Here is a 25,720-nt window from a genome sequence, read left to right as displayed (position 1 = left end):
TCAAGCAGGAGGCACAGAAGCTCACCCAAAGAAAAAAGGACTCAATTTTTCCCTACCAAGGACTGGATCCCACACAAACTCTTCTATTCGCTCTTCTCCCACTGTTCTTGGTAAGTTTAATCTCATGCTTCCTCCATGTTGTAAAATCACAAATGGGTCTTGGAGAGGTCTGAGACTCTCAAATATGGACTTTTCAGTGAGGTCAAGCTGCTTGGTTTTTTAGTACTGCAATGTAATTGACAGCTGTTTCCCTTTAAAAATAGCTGCTTCCCTATCTTTTTCAAACACCAAAAGACTAATTTAGAATACACGATGACATGTATTTATATTACATAAGTGTAAACACTGAGTGAAAACTGCTCACACATGTAATTTCCCCTTGCTGTTGGTCTCCCAGGTGTTCTCAAATGCCAGCGGGAAACTACCTCTGTAAAAGTTTTCCCAGAAAGCTGTCTCATAGAAAATTTATTTCCATCAAGAACTGAGTATGCCCCATGTGATTGGATCTTTCATGTGAAGTTGTAACTGCTTTTACCACTGGACAAGCCAAATGGTCATTTCACAGCAAGACTATCTTCACCCCTCAAATAGCATGAGTATAGTAGGTGCATTTAAGGAAACTCTAAATTAAAAATTGGCTCTGAGACAGGAAAAGGTGTCAGTTAAGGAAAGTGGATTGAGGGTGGAGGACCCATTGTTCCACCCACAACTCATGAACCAACAGAGCATCACTTTCTTTTTCAATGTCCTATGTGACTGAAAGAGTTTAGAAGTCAAGTAACATGCCAGAATCAGGGTTATTTCACATTAAATGATACAGAAAGGATATAGAAAAGGCTAGAGAAAAAAATGGTTTGATACAGATTACTGCAATGATGATTATCATCTGTTACACATGTCAACAAAAACTTGTCTTATTGATTAAAGATAGTCTCCCTAGAGCTCGGCTTTCAATATCTTTTAATTGCACTAAGATTATTTAACATAATGAAGTGTATGGTTATTTAAGAGTGCTTATTCTGTCCTTGCAGCAATATGAAATAATCCAGATGAAAATGGATCAGCAAATCATGTCTGAAAGGCAGGTAACATCATGGCTAGAGATGCCAAAGCTCGGTAGTCAATTTACAGTTTCTTCTCTGATTTGTGGCACCTTATTCTGGCCACAGTAAAACAAGGTGCTCACAAGTTTATAGCACAAGCCAAACAAATTATATATATCTGGAAGCTCTCTGATAAATCAATTCCCACAGGCTTCTGCTTCCCATTTATCACAGATCCCTCCTGTTCTATGAAAATTCGGTAGAGCAGGAATTGTGTGGCTATGGGCAAACAACTGATCCTGAGTCCAGGTAGAGTGTGACCCATAGTAATTGCATATATACATGCTCTTACCTTGAAGCAAACCTAAGATAACTTTCTCCTGTGTGAAACAAGGATGAAGACATGTGTTTGTCCTCTAAGTTACTGCATACATGGCCAGAGCTATTGTGGAGTAGTAGGTAGCATGCTGAGGTGACTCTGGATGTGGCTTTACTCTTCCTGACTCTTTGGCAAGGTGAGATTCTGATCTTTATTATAGTCCATAGGTATTACTGTACTCTAAATATATAATGTACAGATATAACAGTATGCCTTATGGTAAAATGCAGTCCTGTGGAGATTAGTAAAGACAGAACTGCTATCTTTTTTTGTAAAATCGATAAACATAGTTTGACAATGGACCAAAGCAGGGAGATTCTTGGAATATGGCTTTCAACCAGAAAAATAATTACAGTAGTAAAACCAAGTTGATGAATGGATATATTTGAGCATAGTATGGGGCATATTAATTATAACAATGCATAGTTTGTCCAACAGTCTTGGAGCACTTAAAAATCAGATTCCACAGATGAGCAAGTTATTCCTTCAGGGAGGTATACTAGTTCTGTAAACACTGAAGCTAGATGCCCTGCATAGCCAGAGAGGGACTGTAGCCACTAATCCTTTAGCCTGTCTGATCAGGCTTTCCTCTCACACAAAGTTCAAACAAGTCAAAACTTCTCTCCCCTATAACATGCCAAGTGCAGCTCAGCTTCATTTATTACAGGAAGGATATTTTTTGAGATGGAAAAGGTATACTGAACAGCTATTAACATGATTTGGTGCTTGTGTGTTTATTTAAAGAATGAATTAGAATAAAAGATGAAGGAAACTTAACTTCCCTAGTTCAATAAAATGGTACCACAGGAATGAAGAATAAGTGCTCAAAGGCAAAGGACAACATAGTTTTAATTATATCATTCCCCTGGGTAAAAAATTTTTAATTGGAAGAAGATTTCAGAGAACTAGATAAATTACTAATAACTAAGGACAGACTTCCATTTATTAAAAAGGCATTGGCTTCTGAAAACAAAACAAAACAAAAAAAAAAGAAAAAAACACCAAACAACAAAAACTTCTGAACTCAAAAATTGAAACAACACAAATAATTTTGAAACAGGGCTGCACACATTTATGGAGCAGTAAAGACTACAGAAGGATAGTTATTGGAACTGTGGGATCACAATAAGGAAAAAGGTGTTGATGTGTATTTCTCTTGGTTTATAAGTAGCCAGACTTAATGAACTACACCGCCTCCACCTGACCTGCAAAATCACTGTCCTTTTTTTCTTTCCCCCCACAGATAAAGCCATTGTTTTCTTTATTTTCACACAAACACTTCAGAGAAAAAATTGAAAAGATACCCAAATGACCAATGCTGACTGCAGAATTAAATTTGTCATCTGTTATCAGTAAATGATAAAGTATTCCTAAGTCGACAAAAGAGACCACAAAGACCAGTGTTTCGATTCTATTGGTCAGCAAATTTGTGAATAACACAATGAGTCTGTGCTTCAGATGAGGCTCTATTTATTTTCTCCAGGTAGCTTGAAAATGGCAATACACTGATTTTCCACAAAGGAATTTGACCTAAGGAATTTTCACATTCAATATGTTCTTTGCTATAATAGATTCTTTGCTATAATAGATTCCAGTAATGACGGGTTTTATGCAATAAATTCATTGCACTGATTAAGAAAAATATGGCAATGAAAACAGACAGTGTGGTCAGTTGGTAAGAAGCTGAAATTTAAAGAAGGCTTTTCAATGAATGGATTAGAATCAGTCACATCCCAACATAGCAAAGGTTATTCATAAGTAAGCACAGTGAGTAAGGAGCCACGTGTTTGAGGTGATAAAACAGCATCTAGCAGAGAAAGTTTGTGCTGCAGTTCCAGTATATGTTGTAACGTCAGTAAGGGATTTACTGGGGTAGTGTAAACCACTCTGAAGCATTCATAACTTTGCTACGTGCAATGTGCCATTCTCAGATTAAATGGTGAGGCCCACATGGGGGCTTGTAGCCCACCTTTAAGCTCAATCTCTCCACGGTACATGGAAAACATCTTGTAGTTCTTAACAACATGAAGATTTTAGTACACATTTTGCACATTCAGGAAGATTAGTCCCCTGAGCTAGTACAATACGCCCACTATTTTTTAATTTTTCACTGGTTGTTAAAAAAAAAAAAAAAAAAAAAAAAGGTTACAATTGTTAGTGACTAGCATTCCTTCCTGTACCAGAAGCAACAACACGTTCTCAGCAACTTCCTCAGGAATTCTCACTCCTCTTTGGCCATGTGTTATCAGTTCTACCAGTGATGATCATTAGTACATGGAGTATGATAAACTCATTACCAAAATCTACAAAGCAGTGCAAACCACTGCATTTCCTGGCATGCAATCCCATTAAATAAAAATACTTAGATTGTCAGTGATTTAGAACAACTGCCCAATAGACCTAGCTGAAATCTGAAATTTCCGTTTACAAGAAAAATCAGTAACAATGTAAAAGTTATGGAGCCAGCCCAAAAGTTAGCCTAACCCAGCATTCAGTCAGCAGCAGCAGTAGCAAACATCAAGGCAGAACACAAAAACAGGGCACATGGCGACTACATTTAGACAGCTGGGTTTAAAGGTACTGAAGCATGTATATTTCAGTAATTTGTCTAAATTTATTTGAATCAGTTTATACTTTTGGCCTCCTCATCTCCCAGTACTGAAAGTTACTTATGCTGTGGAAAAAAAAAAAAAAAAGTACTGGGTTTGTTTTAAGATGGAAGACTGAGCATTTCCATGACAGATCCCAAGTTTTTGGACTCTCAGAAATAATGTATAATCACTCCCTATTCAACCTTATCATGGATGTCTAAATTTTTATCACATCCAACTTATTTCTCTTCAATTCCAAAGAGGAAAAATTTCATCTGTCCTCAAACAGAAGCCAGTCCACACTAAAGAGAAACTATTTTTGTCTTCTAGTGGGTTCTACTGACCTGTGTCTTTACTGACCTGGGGAGACAAGACTACATGTAAGATAAAAACATGAGATCATATATTTATGCAAAGACATTATGATGGTTTTATTCTGTTCTTATTTCTTATCACCATAACTGCCAACACATTATATTTTTTTTTGTCTGTCATAGAAAATTGAACTGATACGTTCAGATATTTAAATCACTGGTAGTGGTGCCAGAATTTCTCTCCTTTTTTATAACAGCTTATTTAAAGTTCATCACTAGGTAATTAGAGTTGAGACTGTTTTTTCATCATGTATAATGCTTTCCATTATTAACACTGAATTTCATCTCCCGTTTTATTGAACAGTCACTATAAGACAGAATTCATTTCACCACTTGATGTTTACAATGTAAAGCCTCTATATAAGTAGGTCATTTAGATTTTCTTTCTATATCAGGGAGATAAGTAAGCATTTCAGAGATGACTTATCTCATTCTAAGCTAGACATTCAAAATAAGTCAAATGAATCATGATCTTGTTCGAGCATAAAGGAAGCTTAGATTCAAATATTTCCACAGAAAGTAAATAAAGATAAGTAAAGTAGATCATTACCTTCAAAACAGCAAACGTCTAAGAAACAGGAGTCTTATTTATTTGCTGGCCCTCCAAAATCAAAGAAAAAAGATAGACACTGCCCACAGCAATTCTCACCTTTCCTGAGACTTATTTTCAGATGGGATGACTCTCATAGAGAAGCTTCTCTGTTTTCAATGATTAGAGAGGGAGCTGAGAGGACTGAGACTTGGCATAATTTTTAGCAGGCTAAACTTAGACAAGATTACTCTATTGTTGGCACTATGAGATCTTTCTGAACTGGTAGAATTTAGTCACAGATTTAAGAAGGTGCTATCAGGTGACGATCACTCTGAACACACCAACTTCTGCAGCTATCATTCCCAAGTTACATGGCATGGTCACAACTGGATGCCGTCTTCCATCTGTACAGACATGGGAAACAGCTGTCCACAGATGAAACTGCTCTGAATAAGTCTGTAAACTTTGTGGTTTCATTATCCTGCACCCTTTCTAGATCAGTTCTGGATGGGTTAACTGCACAGGTCTAGCTACAGTGGTATTTATCCTTCAATTAGTCAACCTCACAATATTTTTCAATACAATATGAACACAAAATGTTGCTTTTGTGGTTTTACTTAAAAACAAAACAAAACAAAACAAACACACTTATTAAAATAAGCGTTAAAAAACTGGGACAAAAAAAAAAATGGGGAGATTTATTACTGGATGAAAATTCCATTACCTAAAACAACATTTATGTGTCTTCAACTATTCATCCAGAACTATGTTAGTTATGTAAATAATTACTTCTAATGCTTGTAACACTCACTAAATGGTACATATTTCTTGATGATATGAGCAGTGAGTTATTTGTCTTGATGTTTGTAATATCCTAAGCGAAGTACTATGACACAGACATTCAAATCTATTACTGAAACTTACACAAATTAAATTTAGTTTGCACTTCTAAAAAACTGTATGCAAAGGTCTGTAAACACCTTCCACTGTATCTAGTGACAGAGGAAAATTCCTGTGTCATATAAACAAAAGATGTACCAATGCAATATATTATGCAATACCAAGCTAGAAGAGTAACTGTACTTTTAAATGAAGTTCTGTGAGAAAGTCATGAATCTTCCTCAAAACAGAAATATATTTTATAAACAATTCTGACATTGTGGACCAGAACTGTAAAAATATTTAGATACCTAAAAGTGCAAATAGGACACATAACGTATTTTCCTGTTCACTTTAGACACTTAGCTCTCCCAAATACACACACTGATGATTGACTGGCCTCGTCATAGTCCATCTGATCAGAACTGAGAAGTAACGGTGAAAAAAAAGGTTCTTGTTTTTATTATTAAATAATGTTTAACATTTTATAGCAAGTAAAGCAATGCACTCAATAACAATTAGGAACATTGATGCTTTTGGTGATCATACCAAATGCCAAATATATTATCATTACTTGCTCAAATACCTTTACTAATCTGGATCTCTCTGCTGAACTAGCTCAGAAAAAATAGAATAAATGACATGTGCCATAAATATATCACATCATTTGAGTTAGAGTAAAAAAGTAGATTTAAGCCAATGGCCTGTAGTGTTACTGTAAGCAAAGGAAAAGAAGAAATGACAACAAAACAAAAAAAAAATGAAGAAAGCTTTTATATTCTGACCCACTCTAATATTCACAGTACCACAGAAATGCATTTAATCTGTAGAAAAGCATAATTGACTGCAACTGTGTTTGAGGAAGCCTCAATGAGTTTTTAAGAGAGGCTATAATGATTACCCCTTAGTTAGAGCTCAGCACATTTATTACACCAATAAACTGAGACCAGATTTATAATACCTTACTTATAACCATCTAACAATTAGCTGCCTAATCCATTTTATACTACCCTTTCTTTATCATTATCATTGATAAAGAGACTGGGGCTTCACAAGCAAGTTACCTAAGACATCCCTATCTAAGACAGATACCTAAAGTATGTGAAACAAATAACCCTGTAAATGAGTCTTATGTTCAACTGTCAAGACAAGGAGCACAGGCAACTACCTTAGACATGATGCCTAGTGTTTAGATGGAGTCATTTATATCAGATGTGGTGGACTGATCGCTATGACTTTAACAGCACATCTATACACACAAGTGTGTGTGTATACAACAAAAAAAGCCAAGATTTGGTGAGTAAATCTGCACAACTTCCATATATTTATCAGAGTAAACATCAAGATAGACTAAAAAGGCCAGAGAGTTAAGTACATCATGGTTGTTTCCTTACTTTGCACAGCTTGTTTGCTTTGCATTTTATGAAACAGGGATACAAAAGCACTCACAGACTGATAGATCTTGATAAAATGACAGACACAGTCAGAAGGATGCACCCACAGGGACCAATTTCAAACTGAAAAAGAAAAAGACTGGTTTTATTTTGTGTTGTGTACATTTTTTGCCCAGTCCTAAAGAAAAGCAAACTGAACTGAAAGCAAAAAGAATTGTTCTCATTTATGCTAGAACTGAATTTGTTGTTTTGTTTGTTAAAACATAAGACATGTCCATATAGTGCTTGAAACAATATTCAGAAGACTTCATATGAGAGTGATAAACATAGAAACTACAACAGGTTTAGTATCTGCTCTATACACAGTACCTGGTGAATATTCTGCTGAAGAAATACAATCAGATCTTCATATCTTCTGGCACTATGTAGTATTAACTGGGAAGAAATGTAAGAAGAAAAAAAAGTAACCAAAAAAATAACTTATTTTTATAACCTGAAAGCTGATCTAAAGTAGCCAAAACTTTAAATTAAAAGATTTAACTAATTTTAATAACTTTAATTGAAAGATTTGAACTAACAAAATGGAATAAAGATCTAATGAAATCTACCTCTTACTGCCATTACTTGGTATAATATTATATCTCAGCACTTCAATATATTCTGAATTTTTAATACTGCTTCTTGTTGGTTTAAGTTCACTGAACAGTGTGATTCAATTTTAAGCATTGTTTATGCAATGAAAAATAATTCCTAGAACAAACATAGGAAAGCTGCAGCTTTAGAAGACATAGAATGGGCAACTAGCACAGGGGTTTATACCTATGTGGCAAGCCATCTATAGCAGGCATGTATCAGAGCACTTCTTATCATATTCCCATGAATATTCCTATTTAACAGGAGCATTCACAGATCCAGGCCCCTACTTCAACATTCTTTGTCTCTTTTTCCATCTTCAGATTTTGACAGAAATGGTGGTCTTGCGGGTACTGTGTGAGGAAAGATCACGCGGTCTGGATTATATTCCTTTCCATCACATTTCCACTGTGGCTATGTCTACATGACCTTTGATAAGCACTACTCAGAGGCAGCATAATGGTGTTAGTTGCACTCTGAAATAACCAGCAGCTCAGAATTATGTTAACATACTAATAAAATAATCTAGCTTGTCTCTTGGAAGCGCATGTTATAGCCAAGGTTTTCTGCTGTATTCACCCTATTTATACAGGTTTTCACTTCCAGTCGTTCCAAAACTGTCTGCTTCTGAAAAGTTGTTGACACATCCATTCCTCCGTTTAGGAGGCCAGTAATATTTCCTTAAACCACTAAAGCCTGGCTTATGGCATCAGTGTTTGCAAAGCCATTTAAGAGCTTCAGAAATAAAAGCATAATTGGAAAGTATTTTGCCATGTGGAGCATCTGGATGAAAAAAAAAGGCAAAGAATTCTGCATAAGATAAGAAGAAAATACTGCCTTTTGATGCTCACAGCCATGCTGATCAATTTGAGAGGATCCATGTTCACTTTTACTGCATATCAATAAAAATAGGCAGTTTATAAGATTGAAAGATAGATGGAACAAAAAGGACTTCAGAGAGCCCAATTTCTCCCAGACACTGGGACAACTCAGAGCCAGACTGACTACAGGACTTTTTTATTTCCTACTGGGTTTTGGATCACAACTAACTAATTTGACATAAAAGATTTTAAAAGATTAAGAGAGCAATGGAAATCAGATACATTGTACTAAAATAAGAAAAGCTAGAAAGAGAATATATGGAGAATGTTACTGTGAGATACACAGAGCCTTACAGTCTCTAGGATTCCATCTGCCTTGTATTTTCCTATGGGAGTGAACTGCTGTCTTCCTGATGGCCTGAAGAGGATATTCAGACAAAACCAAAGCTCATGTTAAAGGGAATAACATGTCATTAAAGAGAAAGCAACATGTTATATGAACTGAATGATGAGCCAAAGTTTATGTATTATTATTTTTAACCTCTTTTCAAAAAAGACTTCTTGCATAATAATTTCATATTACATATTAGACAAACTTTTATCAATTAAGCATATACTTTAGCTGTACTGTGCTCTCAGACTATTTATTATGAATTACAAGTTTCTCTATACAGAAAGAGGATAAATATAGGTTTAAGTTGTTAATGACAGTTTTTTACTGGAAAAGAATATTAGAGCAATGACATTAAAACAAGCAGAAGAACATATGTACAATATCATCATAGAGGAAGCATTTTATAGATGTAAAATATGTAAAATATCATTCGAAATGTCTTTGAATTTGCTGCTTCTATTTCAGGTTTGAAGAAGGACTTCTCTGCTAACAGCTTCTCTGTTATTTTTCAGCTATCTCAGTTGATCTAATAAAAGAAATGACCTATTCTCACAAAACCTGGCTCACTTAAAAATATCATGTAGGATCCAGTACAGCCAAAGCTAGCGATCTAAAAGTTAGATGTGTTGTGTACAAGCAGCCTAATTGCACAGCATAAACTAAGTAACTAGTAGTTACTAGTAAAATGCTGCATCTGGAAAAATAACTCATAGTAAAGACTTTGGAGAAATTCTAGCCTCGGTGAAATCCACAGGACCTTTCACAGCAATTTTAAAGTATCTGACTATTCTGTCCCAGCTACTGGGACAGCAGAAATGACATTTGGCATTCCTCCCTAAGCCATTTTAAACTGCACAAATACAGCTTACAAAACATTCATTTTGTAAAATATGTACATATATAACAGACACAAGTATAGGAGCGTTGTACAATAACTAAAACTGCTTCTCCTACTTACAGTGCTATAATTGCTTTTTCATTGCCCCCTGCACGCCACAATATGTCTGCGATAGCCATGGTGAGGCATTTGGTCCGGTGAACTTCTGAAGGCTGAAGACAACTGCAGTCCAGGAAATGCAAGAAACAGAGAAGTAACAAAATGTATATTGGGAAGTTTATGCATTTGAGGGCAAACTGCCCCAATTACAGTACACACAGATTTATAGCAGGTTTGTAGCTAAAAGAACAAAAGCATTTTCTTAGATGCTATTTAGGTGTTTTGATGCCTCATAATGAGGCTCTGGCTAGTTGTCACAGAAAATTATAATTTAGGTATCTCAGTTCCTTCTTTAGTCAAGAAAAAGTCACCTTGGATGGCCAACTCAAAAAAATCCCGTGAATTGAACAAGGAGCTAGTATTGTTACTGAGGATACATAGGAGGTATAAAGGTACAGTTGAATCCAACCTTTCTCTGAGGATTAAGCATCTGAATGAAATGCCACGACAGCACTCACCATGCAGGCAATGTGAAGACTTCTCAGCACTGGACTGAACAGGATATATAGGAGAATATGGTGCTGCTGTTCAGCACCTAAAGAGCTCTAAAGAGGGAGGTACAACTGAAGTCACCACTGGAATATGGGCTTTCTGGAACCATTCATTGAGATGAGCCACCTTAAATCTCATTTTATGAATTTAAGACGGTAGTTTAGATTTTACTGAAGATAATCAGATCCAGTGAATAGAGCTGTACTTCCTCTTTAGACTTCTAGTAAATCAAACTGGGGACAGTGGGTAGGTCTCTTCTGAAGTCATAAGCAAAATAGAAATTTGAGGGAAATTAATTCATCTAGGTCAAGTGTTAACAGCTGTGTGCTGCATTTGGGGGATCTGGATGAGCTTATGTTGCTCATAATGATGGTTAGACTGCTGTTATGGGTACTTAGACTAAGCAGTTGTAAGCTTGCTAGCCTATGTCGATATGTTCTATGACAATACCCTTGTAATACAAGTGGATCTAAGAGGTGAAATGCACAATCTCTACTTCTAGGAGATTAATAGTAAAGATGGTGTTTGATTTATAAGGAATGAATAAAACAAAATTATAATTATCATTAAGAGCAGTGGGCCGAAATCAAGAGAAAACTAAATAAGGTGTGATCAACAAGAGGAACTGATTATATACAGATCTATAATGATATCCTGAAAACTAATCTTCTAAAAGAAATAGTGGATGCCCTTTCAGAACACATATTTATAATAGGTTGGACAAAAAAAAGAACAGGTTAATGTACTTTAGGGAACAATACTGTATTGGCAAAGACTGGACAAGAGAAGCTAATTCGTCTTTAAATCTGAAATAAAATAGCTTTAATATTCTGTAACAGGATTGTTTTATATATTAAATATGATTTTTAGTTTATAACGGCCTTCATAATTTCTTTCTTAAGTTTTATTTCTTAACTCTTGTCAATAACTATACACCGTAATGTTCTTACATACTACTACACTTTATCTGAAGTACCATCTGCAATAAACACTATGCTTGCATTTTTATAATAATAATGTATGTCCCAAAGTGGTGACCTAAAACATTGTGGTAAATGACATGGTATTGGTCTGTGGAGCTCCACTGTTTCTGAAATATTTTCATTTAGATGCTTGGCTTGGAACTTACACAACGATGTGCAAAACTACAGAATGTTTACAGTAATCTATTGATCCCAAATATGTAAGCAATGCTGTCAACACATTTCCTACAAACTGTGTTTTGTGAAATCTTCTAATATCTCCAGTTATTCTAACTTCCAAGATGTGAATGGAGAAATAAAGGACCAGGAGGCCAAAAGTCACATAATAGAAAACTGGCAGATTTAAGAATAAAACCCAACATCCGTGAGCCTGAAGAAGTGGACAACAGATCCATGCCCCTGGGAAGCACAGAACTGGAATTTTCTCCAGTGCCTTCAAGAATGGCAGTCTTTGAAATTCAGATATTATCAGTCTTATGAGTGTTACCAGCATGGGAGATGATGTCAAAACCTGTTCCCAGCATTTGAGTAAAAGATCTAATGATTCAAAAGACTAAACAAGAAACACCAAACATCAAAAAATTAAACAGACTTTCAAGTTCAATGTCTGCCCTCAGTATAATGTTCATTTAGAGAATGTTTCCCTCTCTGAAGGATGTGAGATATGGGAAATAATTGGTGAGACTTTTCAAGTAAAAAAAATATAATCACAACTTTCCCTTATCTCTGCCTGTGTTGTAATATAGACACTCAGAAATTTATGGGAAGCACGGCAACTAATTTATGTGTCTGAGAAAGGTAGCAGAGTAAGAAGGAGACATAATAATTATTTCTTGAACGTTGAAGAAGTAAGCCTGAAGTCAAACATTTACTGTGAACTGTCTAATAATTTGAAAATTCAGGTTAGAATTAGAAAGAAATATTAATCCTCTCATTTCAAGCTCTGAGACTTCCCTTTCTTTCTGCCTGACTAAGGGTTTCCGCACATGGTAAACACGTCATAAGAAAAATATGTTTATCTCATGAATAAAACAGTCCGTCTTGCTACTCATTTTTAGGAGCCTGGAGGCTTTTAGCATTTCTGTGCATAAAGACAAAGAGCTCACCTGATAATCTGAAATTCCTTGGAGACTTTCTGCATACTTCAGCAGCATTTTTCATACACAAAATATGTAAAACCAAAATCTTTTAAAACCATGTGGATAATAGGATGGGAAAAATAGAAGAGGCAAATATTGCCAAATAAACAGGACAAGTTGTAGTTGGCGTGAGTTGGGACACTTATAGTTTAAACAATCTGGTCTCAATCCACTTATCGGGATGGCACATAATTTTGTGACATTTACGATCACTGACCCATGTTGAAAGAGGAAAAGTTTAACATCTCTATTTTTACTAAGGATGACCTGAGACTCCAAGGGACGAAGGAGTAGATGATCAAAGGCTGTCCTCCAAGCTGAAACACATTCATGGTTTTCACAATTAGAAATAATTCTTCAGTGAATTGTGTGGATATCCCAGGTCATAAAATCTAATTATGTACTGATTTTCTTACATGGAAATTTTTGAATTTTTTTTTTTATGTGGACAAGACCTTAATCCTGCCTTGAGAAGTCTGCTTTCATTATAATCTGAAATAGAATAATAAAGTTTTGCTAGCTAATCTTTACACTTTTTAAAGGTGTGCTCTGAACAGCAGGCTCATGATAGGAATTACAGACAGATACGATGTACTGAAAGAACTGAACAGAAGGAGAAAAAAACTAAATTGCATAACATTGTAGAATTAACTTGAAATTATACTCTGCACATGTTATTATACCACTGACCCTACCTCTTTATCAGTCCATGCTAATTGTTTTTAAGTGACTTCAAGGTACAGATAATTTTCAAGTGATGAATTCAGGGCATCATGTTTATTTGGCCCTCATCTTGGGGTCTGCAAACAATCAGTGCCAATAATAACTAGCAACAGCAATAGTAAAGGTAAAACTTTCAGTATTGTATTTAGACTTTACACTATGTTTTCAACATTTTTAATGGATTACTAGGTGTCTTGTATCAGGGGTGCCTACCCACAAGTACTCCTGGACCTGGGCACATGTATGGACCCCCTAGCGCCTGGTAATGCTTTGTTTAACTGTGACTTCCCATCCTAGGTGCTGAAGACAAGTAATGACGTTCTATAGGTGCCTGTTTCTTTTCATTATTGATGAAAACAGCCCAAACAAATAATTTGCATTATGGACAAAACTAAGGAAAATCAACAAAGACCCTGTCACTTGCCTAAACAGTTCCAAGCAGAAAAGTGTGTATTTAAAGCCAAATTTTTATACATGACGAATTTTTTTTACATTGTAAGGTAACAAAGTTCAAGAAAAAACCTCAGCATGAAAGCTATTCTGACTAAATTTGGGCCAGTGTATCACCCACAAATAACACAAGGTGGTGGTAGCGTAAACCTGTAAAATACCGTTATCCCTATTCAAAAAAGTGTACCTATAAAGCACTGGAAAGCTTTGTGAAATTTTTCTTTTATAATGGACTTAATTTCTTATTGAAAACAAAAGGCAAATACAAGAAGTCTGGTAATACAGTAATTTTTTTAGACATTATTTTCCAGTATTTCATTGAATAAACTCTGGTCCTTTAGCAAAGTGACAAGTACGTTATATTATAGCAGTCCAAGCAATTTTTCTTGACACTAGCAATACTTAACAATATTCCTTTAAAGTAATTAGAAAATACATACGCAGAATTTAAATTCAAATTCTATTAAGGAGTTTAACTGTGAAAGATCAAACACCGTAGCAGGGAAAAAAAAAATATAGTTATAAATTTAATTTTTCACCCTGCCTGAGTTTCTGAGTGTCAAAAACTGAATGAACTTCATGATCTTTCAAATCCTGATTACATTTTCTTTGAAATCATATCTCCATGGGGTCTCAAGGTTAAATAATATTTAACTGGCCTCAATTCAAGCTGTTGGATTTTTTTAGAGGTTCTTGCATTAATCACAAGCAAGTAATTATACAAATAAAACAGCAACCTCTAAATTCCTACATTTGAATGGGAAAAAAATACAAGTAAATCGTATGCTATTTTTGTTCTCTCTCAGAGACAAAGAGGAGTTCCATAAGTTCAATTTCAAAAGGCTCCTGAGTGGCTGAAGCAGAGAAAAAAAAATTTTACTTCTGTGTGGAAAATATTTCTGATATCAATTCCTGACTTACCGAGTGTCTTTATTCCTGTTACTGTCTGCAAAGATAAGCTGTTGTAGGACACAAGCTTGAACTGCAGCCAGTACTCCACATGGGCCACCCTGAGGAGAATAATGGGACACTCCATGAGCAAAACAATTTGCATTGTTTGATGCTAGTGAAAACTTTTGCAAACCACATGCTTCCATTCAGGCTTAAGCCATTCTTTCATCTCTTTTCTTCCATTGACGACCTTGTAGTGCTCTCTGTTTCTCTATTTTTTTTGCAAGCCAGTGAAAATCTGGTTTTGTGTTTCCCACCTATTTTTTTCTGAAAATGCCTAGGCATCTATAATGTCAAAGGAAACGTTTTAAAAAATCCATTCTGTGATTATGCAAACAAATGAAAGGTCTCCTGGTCCCTACTGAGCCACAGTCTACCCTAACTTCCAGACAGAAATCAAATCTGACTGTTTTCCAAAGGATGAAAATAAGTCTTGCTCTTTTACCTTCTCTGGGCTCTATGCTTCCCCTCAAGTGCCTGCTTACAACACTAAACAAAGATTTCAGTTTTATGTTTAGCAATCTGCACCAGGCTGCTATCTCACTGGGGAAGAGAAAGAAAATGAAGGATGTTTGAACCTTTCAAATGATTAATGTTGGGAAAAAAAATCACAATACCAACAAATACCATATTAACTTTAAACTTTATAGAAAATAGATTTATAGATGTTTTGAAAGACTGTGGGAGGGGGTAGCAACATATCTCCTTCTCCTTCCTTATTCCCTGCCATCTAGCCTACCTCACCCCATAGCATGAGCAAGACCTGTTCCTATGGGTTAACTATATTGCAGAGATAGCTGCACAAGTTGTCCTAAGAAGCAAATGGTGTGCCCTCTTCTCTAGAAAACTTCATCCAGCATAAGTCTCCTTCCCTTGTTACTCAATTCTCTCACAGGGGCCTTGCGGCATATTATTTACCCAAGTAGTTTGCTGAGGAGACAGAGAAAAGACGTAATTTCTCTGGAACATCTATGCATGAACAGAGCAGGCTAGGCAGGACACAAGACTACCATCACAGATAGCACAATACCACACATCACATCGGTAGCACGGGAAATTACTGCAATTTAACAGAGGATTCAGCATATTAAATCCCACAGATGCTGTCCCATGTGTCTGTCAGCACATGCTGCCATTCTCAGAAATGGGTTCATTCTTAACATTAGGAAGTTCATTACTTTAACTCAGGTACTTCCTAAACCAACATCCCATATAGGCTGATGTATCAGTGCTAGATACAGTGAAACAGTGTAGGATCTGTCAAACTCCTCCCAAAACCCTGGAGGAGAATGAAAAGTGCAGCCAGCACTGCTATTTTCAAAAATCAACGTGATCAAAGTGATCAGTTTAATTCTCAGGTTGTCCGAAGTGCAGCATCAAGCCTAAGGGAATGGGACCTGCAGGTACATGCAGTATGCACAGTATGCAACCTAGAAAATAAAGGTCCTATAATCAGAAAACAGCTTAGATATTGATACTTTCCATTTTTTCATTTGTATTACACATACACTACCCCTCTATAATTACTTACATTACTAATGAGTGAATCACCTGAAATATATCAAGGGAAAAAGTAAGGTTTAATTCAGTCCACCAGAGAAAGCCTCCCGGTCAGAAAAATTATAGGAACAATTCTAAATATCTTCTTATAGCACCACAGAAACTTAACGTAGGAAAGAATCAAACAATTCTTCAGCTGAAGTGAATGTTGGAAGTGAGAAGGAATATAGTAACTATCTGAAATAAACACATCTAGGCAAAACACTCTGGTTTACCATTCCTGTTGTGGAATTTACAGTAGGGAATATAATGGCCAGTGAGTCACCAGAAGTGATGAGACATCATTTCTCTAGCAGCAGGGTCTGGAAACACCAAAGTAACATTTACTGTGGACCAGTGGACATTATTGCTATAGTTCCTTTTGGAGATTAAAAGAACACTTAATATCTTTTTTCCGCTAGGTTTCATTTAAACATAAGCAGCATTCTTCTGAGATCATCAGCCTAATGAAATATTTAACTAGACAAGGTAAGTTAATTAAACATCTTAATGACATTTTTATCAGCCATTGTCCTTGCACCAAAGCCTCCCTTCCTCTCATTTCTGTATAGTACATAATGGTCTACTTCTCTCAAGCCAGATAAAAATTTTCTGCATCAGTGCAGAAACTTAATGAGTGTTTTTTAAAGAGGAGTCTACTCCTTCCCTAGTCTTTACTGAAGTCCTCAGATTCTATTAAGTTCTCTTAAGAGAAAAGACCTGGTGCATGGATATCCCAGAAGCATATGTGCAGAGTCACAGGGCAGAGGTAAAAGCGTTAAGATGTATTTTTACGATGGATCTGTTTGCTTTTGCAGGCAGCTATATATCCTGTGCCCTGTGTGTGGTCCCTGGTCTGAGTCTACACATCGGCCAGCTGAGAAACCAGGTTGACCAACTGCATTCAGCAGAAGGACAGTCTGAAGCACTGCAGTCTCAGTCTGTAAGAGTCAGGTGCCCAGACAAGGTTGGCAAGATAGACACCAGATGAGCGAGTCTCCCACTGAATGCCACAGAGATCTTTGTTAGCACCAAAAATTTCTATGGATTGGGTATATGCTTTGAACCTAGTCATGGTACAGTGGTTTAACCAGCTCTAGTCACCACAGGGACCTGTTGGGGATTTTAGAACAGGCCACTCGGTAGATGATGCCTAGGAATTTATGAAAACCCTGGTTTAGGGAGGAGCTGGCATCTTGTGACTGTAATCCAGAACTACGGAAACATATCTGCAAAAGAGATGGTCCCACCAGCAGTCCAGCATCCCAGTCCCAGTGACACTGTATGGGCATTTGTTCCTTTTTGTTTTAGGAATGAGCCTCATCATGTGACCCCCATATTTTTTTAAAGGCAAAAATCTCCTTGTGATTTCCCAGGCCCAGCAGGCAATTCTTGATATGTCCCCCCATTTTGAGACAGATCAAGCTCCATCTGAAACTTGTTAAACTCTCCCCCACATACCCTTTTTCTCTTAAATTCCACCCTTGATTTCTGCCCTTTTATTCTTTTACCACCACTAGCTTTCAGCTGAAGCATCTTGTCTTCCTCCCTACAAATAACTCCCCATCACACACACATATGCACTCTTTCTGCAGATACTTGAAGTTTCCCTCAAAAATATTCCATCCATCTCAAGTCTTCTAACAAGACCTGACAAGGTGACATCAGTAGTAATCAGAGAAGTTAAACAAAGAATCTTTAGAAGACCTTTTTTTTTACTGCTGAAACACATAGCCTTTGTAAACTCAGTGTGAAAAGCTAAAATCACTTGAATGAAGTCATTTACAGTACCTTTTTTTGCACGATGCCATATTTTAACTGTGGTATGTTATTAAATGTGAAACTCTGTATTTTCCATTCTTCACTGAAGCAACAAAGACTAGAGCCAAACAAAAGATTTTTTAATTCCTATTAAAAAAAAAAAAAAAAAGAAAGAAGTTCTCATTTTAAAAACAAATCCAAAACACAGGTATGTTTTCTTGCAGTAATTTGTAGGAAAGAAAGGAAGAGTGTGGAAGGGCAATGACTAACTCACTGTAACCACCCTTTTCTGTTTTATACATACTGTAAATAGCAACACTCAAATGAAAAGGAGTAATTTTTTCCTTTTCCTGCAATATTCCTTCAACTCATAATGCTGTGTGCTAGTCAGCATAGGAAACTGTTTATACAGATCGTCTGGGTCACAGTTTCCCATGAAAGCATTACAAAGTATTGCCTTAAATTTAACAGCTAGAAGAGCAACACCTACTAATGGTTATATGAGGGAGAAAAGGACCCTGCTGGACACAGTATGGAGAAACAGCAGACTGTTTTGCCTATCGAGGTTGGTGGTATGATATAAATGTTATCCAATGTTTGGCTGCAGTATGTCGGATGGTGTATCAGTGTATGTCAAAGCCAATCTTGGCCCAGAACAACTGCAGACCACTACTACTCAGGAATGGCTAAACTGAAGAAATTGTATTCATGTTAAAGTAAATCTGAGAAAATAAGAAGACTGTTCCATGTTGGTATAGTTACTTGGACCGCTTTGATCTAAAAATGAAATTGCAAGAAGACATCCTCATTACCTTTTTTCTGTTTTGGTTTTTTTTTTTTTTTTTTTCCCTCTAAATGAGAAGAAAACATTAAAAGTATTTAATGGTTCCATGTCTGCTCAAAATAAGGAAGATAAGCAAGGGAGAAGCAGTGATAGGGGAATAATAAACCTGTTCCAAACCACTGTCAGTTTAAAGGACTGGACAATAAGCACATGAATAACTGATTAGAGGCATTAATAAACTCATACAGGCTTCATTAGTTAAAGCTATTATCAGTGCTTCAAGCAGGCTAGTGCATTCTAGCATGCTCTTCTGGTATTTTTCTGAATTTTGGACAGGCATCCCTACATATCTTTTTCACCTGAATACCAAATAAGGAATATGTTCATGAGTTAACACAGCACATGTTAAATCACAGACAAGCATGCAACACAAAGCAATCCATTGCAGCTTTGGTTAACTTAACTGGAATAACATTCTCACACATCTATTTGTATTTACCATCATAGTTAGTCTTACTTTTGCAAGAGAAATATCAATTGCCTTTGATACTACTTGAAGCATATACAGTGTTGAAAGATCTGTGTTCCTACTAACTTCTCCAGTTGTTTCTTCATCCTCAACATCAACTGAAAAAAAAAAAAAAATCATATAATGTCCTGGATGAAAAAAATTGCTTCCCCCAGCAGGCTCAGTGCCAGGGAGTCATCAATATGACAATCACCACTTTCTTGTCATGAATCTTTACAAAAAAACGAAACATAGTTTTAGCCAGAAAGGACAGATAAAAAATAGATGAGCCAGCCTTTGTTTGATTACTTCTAAATTACTACTTTACACAGTCTTACCCAAGAAGTTAATAGCAAGTGCAATTACTCTGAATCAACTAAGAGTTACAAAAGAAACAACTCATACATACTTGGTTACAGCTGCTCTGAAGAATATGATGGCAAAAGGAAACTGAAGCTCGACATAACTTACCTAATTCTAGGACATCTTTCATCTGGTCTTCTTTATAGCCAGTGGATGCTGGAGACTTCCTACATTGAAATTAATCAAAAAATGAATGACCAAATGTTCATTTTTAATAAGAAAAGTTGTTCAGAAAACCAAGAAGAAATATGGAGTATGCCCACACAAAGATATAAATTTTTTATGTGTGTGTATATATATGTGTGTGTTTATAGTTATACACACACACACAGAGCAGGGTCTGTGTGTGTGTGTGTGTATGTGCATGGACAGCTAATAAAAGATGCAGACAGATAAAAACCATATTCAATGGCTTTCAGCTTTGGTTTTAAAAGGTTCTATACAAAGGAGATCAGTCTCATGAACATTTTTGTATAAAGAAATAAATGGTATTAGAGTAAAAACATTTCCAATTGAAGAAAGCTAAACTTCTGGAGTTCATGAGGAAAAGCAGCCAGAACAGAGCAGTACACTGAAATTGATTCAGGATTTCAGTCCTGTTTCAACATCAGTTCAAATTCATTTGTGTGATTTCAGTATATGTCAGGTCCTGCAAGCTCATATACAGGGTCAGACTTTGTATTGCCCTGAATTTCAAGTGAGGATATTCTTGTATATGTGACTGCCTCAGAGTTCAAAGGATCAGGACATAAAATAAAATTTACATCCCTGACAGCGATCAGGATGAGATTCGAGTCAGCCATTAAACTACCTGAAATATCAAAATAATATATGTGGGAATAGGTGTTAGACGGGCTTCCTTTACGAGGGTAATTTTTAAATTCATTAATAGGTAGCAGTTGCTCAACTGCCCTTGTGATTTAATTGTATATTACATAAATAACAGGTTAAAAATTCATAAAAACAACTACTAAAATGACTAAGTAATTAAACTTGCCTGTGAAGTCAGAACTTAAATAGAATGTTAGAGTTTTTGAGATAAGATGGGTTTACTCTTTCTGTTGAATTTGTACCAAAATGAATACAGAACCAAGGAAAAGTTTCAAATAACTACTGTAAAAAGATGTTTTTGGTTTTGTTTTTTTTTTTTTTTTTTTTTCTCAAAAGAGCAATATTGCATTATTGGCTTTTGCTTGGGAAAAAAGGTATTGCACTGACAGTCCTTTCAAAAATAGTATGGAATAATTTCCTCAGCAACATTCTTTGTGTGCATAGTATTATTATAGCAGCAACTGCTGTCATATCACATACTTTCCATTAACTTAATTTCCTTTTTCACTGTGTGAAAGATGAATAAAAACAGAACACAGACATACCACACTTAGGACTTTCCCAGTTTAAAAGCATTTTGGCACCTTTCTCAGTGATAATGTTTGATACTATAAGAAACACTTCTCTCTTTATAAACAAGGTAAAGGATTTATGCAATGAAATGTGGATGGTCACAATTCAGAAAAGATAATGGAAATGAATCACCTGTGTTACTAGGGTCCTGAGGTAAAAATAAACAGGATGCCCAGAAGATCAATATAAATAAGAGAAAATTTATATCATGGCATAAGTACTATTGTGCTCTCACTGAATAAAACAGTGCCTTTAATATGATATACAGTTTAATATAGTTGACCCTGGTAGATTTAAAAATGCAATCAGATCTCCCCTTGCTTTTTGCTAATCCTGAATTTCAGGTGAGATTTCTTTCTGCTAGCTATTCACTAGTATTTTCATGTCTTCTGGTCAGGGAAAGGGTCTCAATGACACTAAATTTGCTAATAAAATGATTTTTAGCCAAGTACTCATGTCATTTAACTGTGCTTAGATATAACCACAATCCACATTTTTGTTTGTCTGAGATTGCACACAATTTTCTCTTGTTTCCTAGAGAATAATGTGTTTCTTCCTAGGTCAACCCCTTTTGATTGAATTTGGCAAAAACAGAGATCTTAACACTTAAGAATGCAGCATTACAGGTTCCAGCATCCTATCTGGCCTCAGCTGCTGCTTCAGAAGAGCTTGGGTCTCCTGTAGGTACTGTACCATATCTCCTAGCTTCATTAGATGTCTTGGATACCTTAGAGTCTCAATTAGCACTATATGCCTATGTTTAGGCAAATAGATCACTCCCTGCATCAAATTAACACCCTTGATTCATTGTTGTCCCAAACACTTCTTCTCAGTAGTATTTAATCTGAAAAGATCTATAAATGAAACTAAAGTCACCTATGGTACAATTCATATATAACTCACTGAGCACAAGTTTTTATAACATTATTGCTCTCTGGAACATCTAAAATATTTTGATTCTACACCTACTCCAGGAAGAACCACGCCTGGGATGCAAAGTGTTTTGAATTCTCAAGGCACAAGGAAATTCCCATCAAGCTCAGGAAAGTGCTGACATCAGACATTGATGCAGGGTATTTTCTGGTTAAGTGGGGTATTTTCGCATGTGTAGGTTCTCTCCTTAAGGGGAACTTGTGTTTCTCAAAACACTGGCAGAACATTTATTGCAATTTCCATTTAAGCAGATGGTTACGTTTCCAGGAAAATTTACTGTACAAGTGAAACCATACAGTTAGAATATTAAGGAAGGGGGAAGTCATCCATCATGGCAGAAAAATGGGACAGGAAGAAAGTATGTTTCATTATAAACATACTATACAGTACTTTCTCTAAATATTTGAACATTCCTATCTGATCTTCAGGCATTGCACAAAACTGAATTTACACAGACTAGCTGAACTCGCAGAGAAAGCACTTCTCAGCACAATAATTCCTGTACATTCCACTATTTCCTATTTATATTACCATACACAAGAGGTCAAACAAACAAAGGGGCTTAAAAAATAAACACTGATCATCAGTGGCTTTAAAATTACTGTGTTGTTAAAACTTGTTTTCACTGGCTGATTACAACAGCTTTTCTACTGAACATATATCTTTTCTGCATAACAACATAGTGTCAGAAGGATGCCTAGAAGTCACAATGCAATATTCTGGTCTTGTGCTGTTATGCTATATACAGACATACACGACATTCTTGTTATAGGGAGTAAGATCTGGAGAGTAAGTAAAAAAAAAAAAATTTACAACTCTGTTACTATTTGCAAAAGGGTAAACAAGGCCATTATATGTGATGCAGCTTGCTACTGCTTTGGGGCAGAGTTATAAAAACAGAATTATTAAAAGCAATTGTAAAGATGCAAAGTCAATTAACATAATCAATACCAGGTAATATGTTTCTATGGGAAAAAGACCTTGTGAAGAAGATTTAATAGAAATTCTGCTACGCTTGCAAGTCTGGTTGACAAAAGTAACAGAGGTCATACACTTAATTTCTCCAAACTTCTTTTTTAGTTAAGACCTGCACCTGATTTGATTGGCACATTAGCAGTATGAAAATTTAATTCATGAACAGTTGGCTCTTTGACAGATATAAAAAAGGTAAATGAAAAACTTGTAATCGAAAGGGTCATTTCTAATAAGCTCACACATGAATCTGTGTTTGCCCTGCTGAATTTTATTAACTGTAGTGACAATTCAGGACAAAACTACATCTTTGCTGAGGTTTGCATAGGAAAAAAATAATATGATAATCACAGGTTGAGCTACAAGATGGTTTGAACTGCATGATGAGTCGGACTCACCTGAACAGAATGCTCTCATAGGCCATGAATGAATATTTATCTCCAGCTATAAAACCAGACCTACTGTAATAAAAGTGTGTCTCCTTTATTCATATTGTACTTTATCAAAGATTTTTTGGTGTAACACCCCCACAGTTTTATTTTCAAGGAGCACAGTACCACCCACATCAGCTGGCCATTACATTCAGCAACTCAAAACAGTTGCCAGCAAAATAAACAAGTATTAGTAAAATAAAACAGAGAGCTAAAATTCCATTAAAGACAGACACTTACAAGACACCAGCTAAAAGACACTACATAAAGCATTGAGAAGAGTTCCAAGACTTCAACACTCAACCAATTCACATCAGTGGAGGTGAATACAACCTTCTGTTCTGTTTGTCATTCATGAAGTACCCATTCTGGTTCTGGCGTTCAACTTTCAGGCCATTTATTTTTAAGGTTATGGAATTTTTGTGGCCTTACGTTTCCTGTCAGAAACCTCAGATTTTTAACAGATCAAACCACTGTAAACTGACAGGATTTAGCAAAATAAATTATCTTCCTGAAAGCTACTATCAAGTGTTAAATTGGAAGAAGACAAAAGCTTACAGTGAGGAGTGGGGTAGTTCTCTTATTTTATTATAAAAAAAAAGGTGAATACAGGTATTGGTAAGCACAGGTACTGCAGAGAGAGATTTTACCTCCTGGTAAAGTAATCTGAGGGAGAGTAACACATAAGGGGGCAAAAATTCCTTGTGCTACCTACAAACACCTGATTGTTTGTAAGGCGCAGATAATTTCTTATGCTGCTTCCAACCATGCTCCCCCCAATGCTCATATGTAGACACAGTGAAAGGAAATGGTGTGAAGCTCTACCAGTGAAATAGGATGGATATTGTCTGTTCTTGCTTTACATTTGAGAAGATCTGGAGTCCCTCTATGTTTGCATGAACAAGACAAATTCTCATTTGACTGAATGCATTTTAGGCAATGGGCTGGACCTTTCCAGTTTTATATCCTTTCCAAAAATAAAGAAATGATACAGAAGCCATTTGTCACTTCCAGTAATTGCAAAGTGCTTCTTCCTATGGAGTGCTGGAAAAATACTAAAAGGGCAAATGGCAGCACACACAGATGTTATGTCGAAGGCTCTGATGCCATAAATCCATTGGCACAAAACAAAAGTCACAATAGTTTATTACTTTTATTTTAGGTTCTTTTTTCCAGTTCAAGCATTATGTTATAAAAGGTGTTATGCAACTCCAGACACTTGAAGGTTTTCACTACTGAGTGATGTGGCAACTATAATCCCTCTCTCTCTTTTTTTGCATATGGGCTAGTTAAATCCATATTCCCAAAAGATGACCCTATTTTGTTTGACAGTCATTCTTCTGATTGCCAATTGCAAGAGTCAGATAAAGACTTATTCCCCAGCTGGCAGCTGAGCACACTCCAGGAGGGTTTGGTTAGTCTCTCAGGGAAGGTGCCGACTGCGCTGTTCTGACTGTGCTTCCTGCTTACAAAGCCACACCGAAGCATTGACGAAAGCTGGAGATGACGCCATGTGCTTCTTCATGTGACTTACGGATGATGCCTGGCGCTACACACAGACTACAAACAGGCAAAGATGGACAGAATCATGCAAAGGTAATTTATTATTAGGCTGCTTCAGCTCTGCATTCCTTTCCATTCTTTTATCTGAAATGTTGCACTCTGACTAAACTCCTATTTCCTAGAAATGCCACCACTGCCCAATACATCCTCTTCCTCTCATAGTGGGAAAAATTTAATGAATTCCTCAGACATTGCTCATACACACTGCATGTCATTGAGTGTGCTGGCATATATTGACATCCGTTGGGGTTTTCTGGCTGATTTTACAGAGGCTCTAGTTTATAACAATATGGTCATCTGAGCTCAGACCTCATTTCACAGAATAGGCTATCAAGGTGATGAGCAGTTTTAGGAACTGCTCAACACCTCACAGGATCAAAACTTTATGACTTACCAAAATGCCAGATATTATTTTAGACAAAGCAATCTCATCTGACACACCAATTCTATATATAACAGTAAAATATTACAGCCCACTAGGCAAACAGTACATAATTCACTATTCTTAGAAAAACTATTTTTACACCAAAGTGCGTAGTAGAAAAGAATGGAGCCAATCATAACTGTTGGATAAATAACGTACATTATATAACTTTGCTGGAACTATTTTTCCTCTGAGTTGTAAATAAAGTTTTATTTAAAAAATACAATTAAAACTGGAAAGTTGATTAGTATTCTTTATGAAAT

General features: G+C 36.1%; 1 protein-coding gene across 3 annotated transcripts in view; it reads right to left on the bottom strand.

The window, feature by feature from the left end:
* The window catches only part of MINDY4 (MINDY lysine 48 deubiquitinase 4), an 80,127-nt gene that overhangs the window by 35,793 nt on the left and 18,614 nt on the right, over positions 1 to 25,720 (bottom strand). For all 3 annotated transcript variants that reach the window (XM_033002862.2, XM_009974293.3, XM_033002861.2), the window contains exons 6-13: positions 19,839 to 19,897; positions 19,377 to 19,486; positions 18,106 to 18,222; positions 14,746 to 14,834; positions 9,999 to 10,100; positions 9,001 to 9,064; positions 7,562 to 7,627; positions 7,248 to 7,315 (exon numbers count right to left, since the gene is read on the bottom strand). In XM_033002862.2, coding sequence (XP_032858753.2) covers positions 7,248 to 7,315; positions 7,562 to 7,627; positions 9,001 to 9,064; positions 9,999 to 10,100; positions 14,746 to 14,834; positions 18,106 to 18,222; positions 19,377 to 19,486; positions 19,839 to 19,897 — 675 coding nt within the window. The remainder of the gene's footprint in view (positions 1 to 7,247; positions 7,316 to 7,561; positions 7,628 to 9,000; positions 9,065 to 9,998; positions 10,101 to 14,745; positions 14,835 to 18,105; positions 18,223 to 19,376; positions 19,487 to 19,838; positions 19,898 to 25,720) is intronic.

This window comes from Tyto alba, unplaced genomic scaffold (genome assembly GCF_018691265.1).
Source record: "Tyto alba isolate M040663 unplaced genomic scaffold, T.alba_DEE_v4.0 Super-Scaffold_38, whole genome shotgun sequence".
Lineage (NCBI taxonomy): Eukaryota > Metazoa > Chordata > Aves > Strigiformes > Tytonidae > Tyto > Tyto alba.
Note: the sequence above shows the minus strand (reverse complement) of the source record. Positions and strands in the feature narration are given on the sequence as shown.